Below are 12,378 nucleotides of genomic sequence, written 5' to 3'. Positions count from 1 at the left end.
GCATTCGCGAAGAAGTGCTTTACAAGAAAAATTTCGCCTCTGGGGGAGCACGTATGCTTCTTGTCGTTCCGGAAAGCCTAAGTATCACAGTTCTAGAAATGACGCATGATGACGCCACGTCTGGTCACCTGGGAGTGGCCCGAACACTACCGCACACAGCAGCGATTTTACTGGCCGAATATGCGTTCAACGATCAAGCGATATGTAGCCAGCTGTGTGCAATGTCAGCGCTTTAAGCTGTCGACTTCAAGCCCACATGGAAAACTCCAGCCAGTCACACCTCCAACAGCCCCGTTTGAGCAAGTTGGCATTGACCTTCTTGGACCTTTTCCACGGTCCTCTAAAGGAAACCGATGGATTCTTGTGTGCGTTGATTATTTAACCCGCTACTGTGAGATAGCCGCGATACCATCCGCTACTGCGTCTGAAGTATCAAATTTCTTACTTCGACTCGTCATTCTTCGGCACGGCCCTCCTGTAGTCATCATTAGTGACCGTGGACGCCAATTCACAGCGGACATTGTCGAAGAACTTTTTCGACTCAGCGTCTGCAGTTTTCGCCACTCCACGCCATATCATCCCCAAACGAACGGTGTGGTAGAACGAACTAATAGGACGCTTACCATGCTATGTACGTCGCTGCAGACCATAAGGACTGGGATGGCGTTCTACCGTTCATTACGCATGCATATAACACAGCGCAACATGAGACAACAGGCTAGAGTCCCTTCTACCTTCTCTATGCTCGCACGCCTCGCTGTGCCCTTGACACCATACTGCCATTTTTCATTCATGACGAACCTTCTCTTGCTACCACACGCTGCAGAGCTGAAGAAGCCCGCCAGCTGGCCAGAGTTCGAATTTTATCCTCACAAGAACGTTCTAAGAACCGCTACGACGCCCGACACCAACAAGTTTCCTATGTTCCTGGTGACTATGTGTGGTTGTGGACACCTCTCCGTAAGCGTGGCCTTTGTCAAAAACTGCTGTCACACTACACCGGACCGTTTGTTGTGTTAGAACGCATCAATGACCTGAATTACGTCATAGCACGCATAACGGCGAATGGTCGACGGTCACGGCAGTCGCAGGTGGTGCATGTAGCCCGCCTCAAGCGATTTCATTCCAGAGGATCTCTGTAACTCACCCGACGGGCTTCGTCTGCGAGGAGGGAAATGTCACGCGCCTTCGTAGAACGTCGACGGAAGATGAAGAAGAGCGGTCGGGCAGATCGGTGAAGAAGAAGAACGAGCAACGGCAGAGGAACGTTTGTACGCTTCGCCGCATTCCTCTTTGTACCGATCCCTGTAAATAAACCCTCCTTGCGTACAAAGCACGTAACAATATATATATAAATATATATATATATATATATATATATATATATATATATATATATATATATATATATGAATGAATGGAAGAAAGAAGCCTACAGTCGGCGAGGCCAAGGAAAGCGTTGGGGATGGTACTTTGTTTTTGTTTTTTAATGTTTACTTGGATAAACACAGAAATTAGTAATGTAATCTGTTTACGGGAAAGATAAAAAACACAAAGTAGAAGAAAAAACGTGCCGATGGTGGGAACCGAACCCACGACCTCCGAATATCGCGTCCGGTGCTCTTCCAACTGAGCTACATCGGCCGCTGTCCCCCTGCTACTTGTTTGGGTATTTATGTTGTCTGTATACCAACCTTGACAGTGTTCACCAGCGCCGCCCTCAACTATAGCGGCGGACGTGGAACGTCCTGTGTTACCGCCAGCGTCACGTAGAACGTGATCAAGAGCGATGGCGAAAGCTGTGCTAGAACCCTCTTACGCTATATATGGCTTCAAGACTGCCAGAACCGAGACCCCCGTAAGCTACAATCAAAGCAGATCAATTAAGGGGAAATGAGGGTGCTCGTTATAATACATGAATGAAAGAAGCCAACAGTCGGCGCGGCAAGGAAAGCGTTGGGCAAGGTACTTTGTTTATTTTAATGTTTACTTGGATAATCACAGAAATTAGTAATGTAATCTGTTTAGGGGAAATATAATTAAACACAAAGTAGAAGAAAAAACAACGTGCCGATCGTGGGAACCGAACCCACGAACTCCGAATATCGCGTCCGGTGCTCTTCCAACTGAGCTACATCGGCCGCTGTCCCCCCTGCTACTTGCTTGGGTATTTATGTTGTCTGTATACGAACCTTGAGAGTGTTCCGTCCACCAGCGCCACTCTCAGCCATAGCGGCGGACGTGGAACGTTCTTTGTTACCGCCAGCGTCACGTAGAACGTGAGCGAGGGCGAAAGCTGTGTTAGAACCCTCTTACGCAACCTATGGCTTCAAGGCATATATATATATATATATATATATATATATATATATATATATATATATATATATATATATATATATATATATATATATGAATACTGAACGCAAAGTCATCAAGAATGAGTCCCACTATCGGGTCTCATCCCTATGAAAGAATTTTACTGATAGTACATTAGTGCGCATGCTCATAGGTGAACTTCTGTGCACCTATAGTATAGTAGTGCTTGTATAGGAGCGAAAAAAAAATGAATGAAAAGTCTATATTTACACTAATGCGTTGCTATATATGCAAGCTTCTACAGCGGAGGGTGTATGGTTAGATAGTGCAATTATTTTCAGAAAGCGTGATGAACGCTCCACCTCTGCACTTCAACCTGCGTAGTTTTTGTCGTGATTCACACGTCAGGGCAAATAATGAGGTGAAAAGACGTAGTTTTTCGCGTGGCGTAGCCTCCCAGGAATGATAAACGTCATGAAAGAGCTCAACAAAACACTTACTTGCTGGGCTAGTTAGAGAAGCATGGTTCCGTAACAAGTTGTTCAGCACTACATAAAAGACACGTACGGACACAGGAAGAAATACACAGGACGGGCACTGTCCTGTGTATGGCTTCCCGTTTCCGTACATGTCTTTTATGTAGCGCTGAATAACTTGTTAGGAAGTCATAAACGAAGCTTTTTTTGTCATATTTGAGTGTTTTCGGGTGAAATACCTGTTAAAAAAGTGTAGCGCTGAATAATCTGTAGGTAATTTTCCTAAACCCCGTGAGTTGTCCTTTCCCGCACTTTCGCTACGTTATCTTTCTCGAGTGCAGTGGGAGGGCTGCATAAAATACAGGCATTGTCTAAATCTAATATGCGACTTGTACAAAACTTCACTTGTTGCTTCAGAGAACTGTTTCCGTTCCTGCGAAGGAAAGCAATGCATTTGTTGATAATAGAAAACCATAATATACATTCCAACAGGACTCCGGAAATTTAGAATGTCAGGGAATCTCCATGCACTGACATCGCACAGCACACGGGCACCTTGCATTCGCCTCCATCGAAAAGCTGCCTCCGCGGCCGGGATTTAATCTCTGCATCCTTGGCCACAGGCGCCGAGCGCTCTAAACAGCATTACCGCAGCGGGGCTCTCAGGGATGGAAGTTGATTACAACGATAATGCACAGCGCAATTTACTGGCAGTTAAAAAAAGGAAAACGTGATGATCACGACTTTTTTTTAAGCAGCGTTGTGCAAATATTGGGGATGTTCTGCTTGGCGACATTGGACTGCGATATAAGAGCTCCTATACAAGGCTTATTTTTAACTAGAAGTTGAGCACACTTACACCCCTGAAATTATCTATCCTAAGAGATTGCCCCGTATCGCCTTTGTTATTTGCCCCACGTCCTGAATATTTTTGTCTCAACGTTATTAATATTGCAGCTATCCGTGGTTTCACACTGGCGGAGTGTGAAATAAAATTTTTGCCCACTCTAATGTCGTCGCTATCCCTTGTTCAAAAAAGAGCAGGAATTGCTTGGCGCTATGCAATTAACTCGGGTGTTTTTTGGGGCACGCACCCTCAATTAAGATAACTGTACAAGATTTTGATACGGTTATTGGCCCACGAGGCCAAGTAATCTTGGTGACATAAGAAAGGACTGTGAAGGCCTCCACATCGGCTTTGCAAACCATGACTACTACTGTGAATCGCTAGCCTTGTCTATATATCGGCAGACTCGGACATGAGTGATTCGGTAACTCCCGGTCAAGTCTGCAACAATGGTTCGGTGGAAAAGCCTGTCTACGCCCTCCATGTCTTGAACTGTGGAAGAAGAAGGGGGCAAATAATGCATAGACTTTTCGTCAAGCTCATATGCCACTGCCAACAAAAGACAGTGCGTGTGAAAGCTTTCATACCACAGGAGTTTGGTAGCGTATACTTTGTTCACTTTTTTTGCATTAACATGTTTATAGTTTTTCCTTTTCCAAAACAGCAAAACTTGGTAGCTTCGGTCATTAGCGCACACCTGCTCATTTACTTTAGCTATTCGGTTTCGTTGGAGTAGTTCTTGACAGGTCTCTAATGGTATTCTATAGGGAAGTGGTTGAAACCTTCGATCATGCGCCTTTCATTACATTAGCTTTAGAAACTCTCCCGAAGTCAAACTACTCACTTTATTACCTAGAATTTGTTTTCTGTACCGCTGTATCGGTAGCCGTTATAAGGAAGATTTTTAATATTAGTTTTAGGACATATGCGGCGAATTTGCATCCCGTATTGTACGAAAATGTTTTCTTTGTTATATACATTGAAGTTTCTCATCAAAGCGTCGCTTCACACTGAGGAGATTTTTATGCCATTGATGATGTATTTCCGCCAGAGACCGCTGATTGCCATTTTATTCACTGTCGTGCCGCATTGTTGCTCTGGTATATATTGCAACGAACGTTTAAAATTATAACAAAATTAACACTTTGCGATGTTAGATTTTTGCCAGTCGAGGGAAAAGTGTATTTTCTCCTTCGATTGCCTTGTGTTAATGAGACTATTCAGTTTTTGAAAGAGCTGTACCATCGATCGACATCATCATGGTGAACAGTACGCTTGGGTGTGGGGCGTCTGCATGCTGCGAAGGACGAGGTGCCTCGTTGGGTGCCCTATCTCGGCGTATGTGTGTTCCTCTTGAGACAGTGATATTTGTAATGGTGCTGAAGTGAGTAGGCATAGTAGGCTTGTACTGTACAGCGCGATGATTTGAGAGTTTTAGTAAGTGGACAGCGAGGCCAATATGTCAGCTCTTGCTCACGGACAGCTTTAATTACTTTTAAGGTCGGAAGATCAGGCTTAGTGAGGACGATGGTTCTCGGTGGAGTGGATGCCCTACAGCTTATGCTGCAGGAAAATAAACCAGTACAAATAATAATAATTTGTTCACATAATGGGCATGTTTTCATTCAGATGGCATAAAATTCTAATTGCTCGTGTGCATAACTGAGCTCACCTGCGGCATTGCCAACAACTTCAACGAAAGCCACTATGCTAAAGAAATCAATGAAAATTACACATGGGAGTACTCTACAACAAAAAGACAGAGGTCATCACAGATAGGAGAAAAATATGCGTAATTTGCTTTAAAGAAATTTACAAAAAACGGGCGCAAGAAGTGAATCTGAAAAGAGAGCAATGCTTCCACAACGATGTGCTTGCAATACATGGACATCGTCGCTAGGAATACGAAGATGCAAAGCAGTGACAATTAGAACAGCAAAAAAGCAAATAGTATGATGTGAGCGCCTGCGCTGCTTTCAATTAGTCTTAAAGCGGCTGAAGTTCGTGTTGCATCGCTTTCATGCTTAAACAATGGCACTTAATGCTTTTAGCGGAATCGGAACATGCCTGATTCAGCTTCAGACCATTGTCTCGTATAGTCGCTGGAACGTTCGTAGAAGTGAAATATCGTGCTCTTTTAACGCGACTGCGCTGTCGTACATGTATATCTTCACGCACGGCAGGACAGGAAGAATAGCTTTAATGCGATCTCGAAACAGAGCGGAGGCTGATGTAGTGCCTAAGACTGATCAGTTGTAGCAGTACGGGTCTTGGTGGGTGTTCAGCACAGCTAACTATCTGGCTTCCTCGTAAATGGGAAGCTCATTGTACGCGTTGGTCAAGTTGAGTGTGCTGAACACCTGGTCTCCGAACAAGGCTGGAAAAAAAGTCCTCAATTTAGTAGCAAAAACTTGGGACTAGAAATATGTACATTGCAACCAAGTTCTTGTATCAATATACATTGATACATGAGAAAGCATCGCGTCGAGCTTGCAAAGATAAAATGCAGTACAAAAATCGCCAATTGTTAGAACGTAATTTGCAGACATTTGAGGAATAGAATAAAGATGCTGTAAAGATGACGACACGGGGGGGGGGGGGGGGGGTGCTGCTGGCTGTTGCCTATCTCGTCTTTCGCCATGGGGATCTTACGGCTGCGGAGCTCCGTGGGGATCGCGTACGAGTCGTACCCGGCACCAGGTTAAGAGGGGTTTATTGGAATTCCGGAGGACTGGAGACGACGACCCTGGCACAAAACGATCGGCTTGCGAAGAACGAGACTGGATTCGACAATCACAGCTCGAGCTTCAAGTGCCCACGACAGCTGATTGGCGAAGAACCGAAAAACCTTCACCCTCGTTTGCTTCGGCGCAGTGTGACCTTCTTCTATACACTTTTTTTTTGTTTTAGGGGGCGTGTTGCATTTTCATACTTAAAGCCCTTTGACAGAGTTCCTTCTTACGACAAGGATATTGAGGTATTCGCGAATATAAAACGTAATGAGCGAGCTTATGCTAATCGCGTACGTTTCTCCATGGAACCACACGGCGTGGAATAACTGCGCTGGTATTCTGGAGACAGAACTTAATCAATAATTATTGATACACATCTCATGATAAATGGCCTGAACATATTGTGTAACACGCATTTTACAGATATTTCAAATATAGATCGGAGAAGGGGGCATAAGCAGAGGCACACTGTTGACTTGGGCGCTTAGATTGCTTAGTCAGTGTGTGTAGCTCATTATAGTTGCAACAACAGATTTTCAACAAAATGCAAACCAAAGAATTTAAGTTTGAAACAAATTTACTTTCCAACATGACTAAAGAAGACGTACGCTGCAGAGCGCAAGTAAGCAGAGAGAAAGTGAAGCAGAAGCAGGTAGCTTAACCACAAAGAGCAACATATTTTCTAGAAGTTATTTGCACAGATGGCTTCTTTATATTTTTATAAATTCTGCACAAACAAAGCAAAACCTCCGAAGTCTTTGTGTCGGGCTCTCTAATGTGCCTACCTCTCGCAGGCATGGTGGATGCAATGGACCAGTCTGTGGGCAAAATATTTCAGTCGCTCGAGGAGAGTGGCATGCTGGAGAACTCAGTAGTCGTCTTCAGTAGCGACAACGGCGGCATGCCTTGGGGATCACATGGTACCCGGAGTTTCAACTGGCCAATGCGTGGTGCAAAGAACACACTCTGGGAAGGCGGAACCCGGGCGGCCGCGTTCATCTGGAGCCCCTTGCTCGCACGCAATCGCACAGTGTCGAACGGCCTCATCCACATCGCGGATTGGCTACCCACCCTCTACACGGCTGCAGGTAAGTACACCGTTTCTCGTCCGCTGAATCGTGTTCACTGCTACGAAAGTGACAGTTACGTGTTTTTTCATTTGGGTTATCTCTGTGAAGCGGTTAGAATCCATTTACAGTAATCAGATGATCGAAACCAATTTCTTCATTTGTACTAGTACCTTCAGGAAAGCTTTTCCTTAATTAGTGAGCACGAAAGGGCAACTATAGATGAACTTGGTTGCCACGACTATTTTAATATTTGCTTGCCTGTCAAAGCTACTGTTAATAAAATGATTTCAGAGATCTCAGTGGCGTCATAAATACGTATCCCCAACCATTTTTTTTTTTTTCAAATATTTCATCCAACTCCCCTGCTGTACTTGTCAGCACCACACACGGCACCTGTTCGTATTTTTCTATCTTGATTCGCATATTTTTTTATTATAATTTGAGTCTTGCTACAAGGCCTTGCTATTGAAGCCTTACTACAAAAATTCATTAGCCTTGTTCTCGAAATGAAAGTTGTTAGTTAAGCGTTTTGTCCTGTCGCCTATTGTATCGTCATCCCCTCTCGCGAGCTTGTGGCGTGTCGAGCTAAACCGCGCTTGGATGTGCAGGCGCCGGCAGTTCACGAAGGTATTTAACCTTGCGCTGATCCATGTATCCGTGGTTGCTCATTTTAGGCTGGCAGTTGGGCACCTCGTAATAAACCTGTCTGTTCCCTGGCTCTGCGATCTGTTCTTGTTCTTGTGCTTCGTTTCTTGAGCGCTAATTCCATCAAGCATGAAAACAAACCAACTCGCCCAACATCAAATATTGCTTAAGTTAAAAACGGTGAGCGATAGAATAATACTAGCACATCTTGCTTACATCAGTTATCCCTGTTTACCTATGAAACATTGTTCTCGCAGATAGTTTTTTATATCTTCAGCCGAATGAATATTTGATGCCGCCCTCAGAGTGCGACTGACAATACCGAAAAGCTGTGCTTAAATGTATGGCCTTTTTAAGCATAAATGTAAATATCGGGCTGTATTTATATATCCACTTCAACAAATAACAAGCACTCGTTCTTCATTATCATCAGCCAGATTATACCCACTGCAGGGCGAAGGCCGCTCCCATATTCCTACAAGTAACCAGGTCCTGTGCTAGCTACTCCCACTTGGCCCCTCATCCGTCTTAACCTCATCCGAGGACCTAAATTTCTTTCGCCCCGTGGTAAACTTTCGTTCGATTAGAAATCAGTTCGTCAGACTAAGCGACCATCGGTTATCCTCTCTTCGCCCCACATCTCCCGCACATTACCATCTGTTCTTCTTGATTTCCACTAGAATGTCAGTAACTTGAGTTATTTATCAACCCACTCTACACGCTTCCTATCTCTTAACGTTATCCTACAATTTTTAGTTCCATAGCCCTGTGCGTTGTCCTCAACTTAAGTAGAACCCTCTTTGTTAGCATCCATGTTTCAGCCTCATAGGTGAGTACTGGTAACATGCAACTGTTCAATACTTTCCCCTTGAGCTATACCGGTAAGGTGCTGGTCATCATCTGCGAGTACTTGCCGAATGCGCGCCATCCCAATCCTAATCTTCTTATTATTTCTTTTTCAGGGTCCGAATCTGCGTTTATTAGCTGTCCTAAGTAAACACAATCACCTACTACTTCCAGTGCTTCGCTACCTAACGTACACTGCTGTTGAAAATTACCTTAGTCTTCTGCATATCGATATTTGAGCCTACCTTCTACCTTTCCTGCTTAGTAAATGAATCATCCTTTGCAGTTCATCCCCTGCTTTACCTAGCAAGGCAATCTCATCAGCGAATCGCAGATTACTGATGTGTTCTCCGTCCACAGTTATCCCTAACTGCTCTCATTCCAAGTCTCTGAATACTTCCTCTAATCAAGCTAGTTATTGTAGTTATCTGATCCTCTCCAGCTGATTTCCCCTTTTTCATAGTTTCTAATGCTTTGTTGACCTCGTCCTTCGTAACTCGTGGAACGTCTGATTGTTTTTACCTACCGCTAATCTCATTACTGTCCTGACTACTTTGGCTACTGTAGAGATCTGTATAGAACTCCTCGGCTACTTTGACTATCTTATCCTTATTCGTGATGACGTTGCCCGCCTTGTTCCTTATCGCATACATCTGGTTTTTGCCTATGCCCAATTTCTTCTTTACCGCTTTAAGGCGTCCCCCGTTCTTTACAGCATGCTCAAGTTTCTCCATGTTATACTTCCTTATATCGGCCACCTTGCGCTTATTGATTAGCTTTGATATCTCGGCCAATTCGATCTGGTCTGTTGGGTTGGAAGATTTCATACTCCGGCGTTTCTTAATCAAATCTTTCGTCTCCTTAGACAGCTTACCAGTATCCTATGTAACTATCCTACCGCCGACGTCTACCGCGTACTCATCATTGTTTATTGTTTACAGACGAAAAGGACGCCATCCTCGGTTAAAGCTAAATGTCTATTCTGTAGCGAGATGCTGAACTCGTGTGCCCTCCCCCTCGCCACTAATTCGTTGATGGACTTCTTTCTTACCAGTCTGTTTCGTTCCCACTTCTGATTTAGACTAATTGGAGACCATACCTTCCGTGGCCACTGCATCGCACTTTCCCGTTTAACTCTACACCCTGCGTAATGGCGGGTTTAGAACTCAGTCTGAAGTCGATTTCATTTTTAGTCTCCCCGTTAGAGCTTTTCCAAGCCCACTTCGTGTTCTTCCGTTTCCTGAAGAAGGTATTCATGACTCTCAAGTTATTGCGCTCTGTAAACTCAATTATTACCTCCTTCCGCTTTTCCTAGAGCTAATGCCATAGTCACCCACTCTACAGGCTGCTTTTTTCGTATCTTGGCACTGAAGTCACCCAGTAGTAAAGTATACTGCGTCTTTTATATCTCCATTGCCAATTCTACATGTTCGTAGAAGCTTTTGACTGCCTGGGCATCATGACTACATGTAGGCGCGTAGGCCTGTACAAACTTTACTTTACATAGCGAGCTTGTAGCGCAGAGCAGGATAGGACAAAAGAAGAAACGAACAACATGAGCGCTAACTTCTAACAAATTTTATTGTCACATACAGCACATTTATGCGCCAAAGACAACATATCACATGTGCTAAAAGTGGCCTTGCCTAGAAAACGAGAGTTCGTTATCACATAAAAATAAAAGGAGTGCTAACCCATGTCTCTGCGGAAGTATAATTCTATTCTGATTCAGTTATTACTCGCGTGGTCATGCTACTACTTTTTGCAAGCGCAGCAGTTTGGTCAAAAAAATGGCTTGCACGTTCTCGATTTTCTTGAAAGAACGTGGTCAACGAGTGAATTCCCTTTCCCGTTCTTGGCGTAGCTTGCCTGTTTCTTTAATCGCTCAATTAGGCATCTCCCTGTCTGTCCGATGTAGTCGCCCCCAAAGATAAATGTGTCGTATACACGACATCATCAATGCAGTTCACATAAGGCTTGTGATGACGAGTCGTGGAAGCTTCTGATGAGTCGTGCATAAGGCTCTGATGACGAGTAAACTCGTCATCAGACGCCTTAAGTGAATTGCACTAAAGGTATCGTGTATAAGATACCCTTTTTATGTGGGGGCCACTACATCGGACAGACAGGGAGCGATTAATGGATCATGCACGTAACGTAAGGAACGTGAAAGGGAGTTCACCTGTGGGCCACTTTCTTTCAAGCAAATCAAGAACGTCAAAGCCATTTTTTTAGCCAACCGCCTTGCTTGAAAAGAGTAGTAACATGACGACGCGAGCAATAATTGAAACAGAATTGATACATGTTTCGGGAGAGACGTGTGGTAGCACTCCTTCTATGTTTTTAAGTGATAAGGAGCCCTCATTTCTCAGGCTAAGACACTGTTAGCACATGTGATATCTTGTCTTTGGCGTATAAATGTGTGAACTGCGTGAAATAAAATTTGTTGGAAGTTAGTGCTCGTGTTGTGCCTTTCTCCTTGTGTCCTGTCCTGCTCTGCGCTACTGGCTCGCCACGTTCACGCACCAACAAGCCCAAAAAGCCGCGCTTTCGAACCTTTAGTTTGTACTGCTTATTGAACTTTATTACGATGCCTGCCACCTTCTCCTTATGCTATAGAATTGCTCTGTATTGGCAGCTATAACCTTATTTGACAAGGAACCCTGCTCTTAGTTCTCGTCTATCCGGTAAACTTCGATAACACAAGACAGGCCCGCCCTTAAGTATAATATATTGCTACGTACTCAGTACGTAAGGAGGGTGTTTATTGGTAGTCTAAAGCGCTGCGCGTCACGCAAGGAGCACCAGCACACACCACTGTCTTCCGTTTCTTCGTCTTCTCTCTAGCCTCTTCTTCCTTTCCTGACGCCCCGAAGCACGTGACACTTCCCCTTTCGCAGACGAAGCCCCAGGACAAGCAGTTTAAGAAAGGTGCCGGGGATAGAACCTTTTTAGTCGAGCGACATGCACCACCTTGGTCCGGCGTGAGCATCGGCCACTTTCGGTGCGGCGTGAAATTACATAGTTCACGTCACTCAGGCGCTCCAAAACAACAAAAGGGCCGCTATAACGAAACAGCAGCTTTTGGGCTAAACCACTTTTGCGCAGCGGCATCCACAGCAACACTAAATCACCGGGCACATAAGAGACATGTGGGCGTCGGTTGTCATAACGCTCCTTCGACCGTTCCTGTGAGTCTAGGATGCGGAGGCGGGCAACGCGGCGAGCTTCTTCGGCTCGACATAAAGTAGTGGCGATAGAAGGCTCGTTGTGGAGGGAGAAAGGAAGGATGGTATCAAGACAACTGCGGGGAACTCGAGCATACAGGAGGTAAAACGGACTGTAACCAGTCGTCTCATGCTGTGCAGTGTTATAAGCGAATGTAATAAAAGGGAGGATTTCATCCCAGTTCTTGTGGTGAGAGTCCACGTACATCGCCAACA

General features: G+C 44.6%; 1 protein-coding gene across 5 annotated transcripts in view; it reads left to right on the top strand.

Moving 5' to 3' along the window:
- LOC146194683 (arylsulfatase B-like) overlaps positions 1 to 12,378 on the top strand; it is a 91,221-nt gene that overhangs the window by 58,200 nt on the left and 20,643 nt on the right. For all 5 annotated transcript variants that reach the window (XM_084597499.1, XM_084597502.1, XM_084597501.1 and 2 more), the window contains one exon: positions 7,169 to 7,462. In XM_084597499.1, coding sequence (XP_084453625.1) covers positions 7,169 to 7,462 — 294 coding nt within the window. The remainder of the gene's footprint in view (positions 1 to 7,168; positions 7,463 to 12,378) is intronic.

Source organism: Amblyomma maculatum, chromosome 3 (genome assembly GCF_055883805.1).
Source record: "Amblyomma maculatum isolate TAMU_Amacu chromosome 3, ASM5588380v1, whole genome shotgun sequence".
In the NCBI taxonomy this organism is placed as follows: domain Eukaryota; kingdom Metazoa; phylum Arthropoda; class Arachnida; order Ixodida; family Ixodidae; genus Amblyomma; species Amblyomma maculatum.
This window is presented reverse-complemented; position numbering and strand designations above follow the sequence as displayed.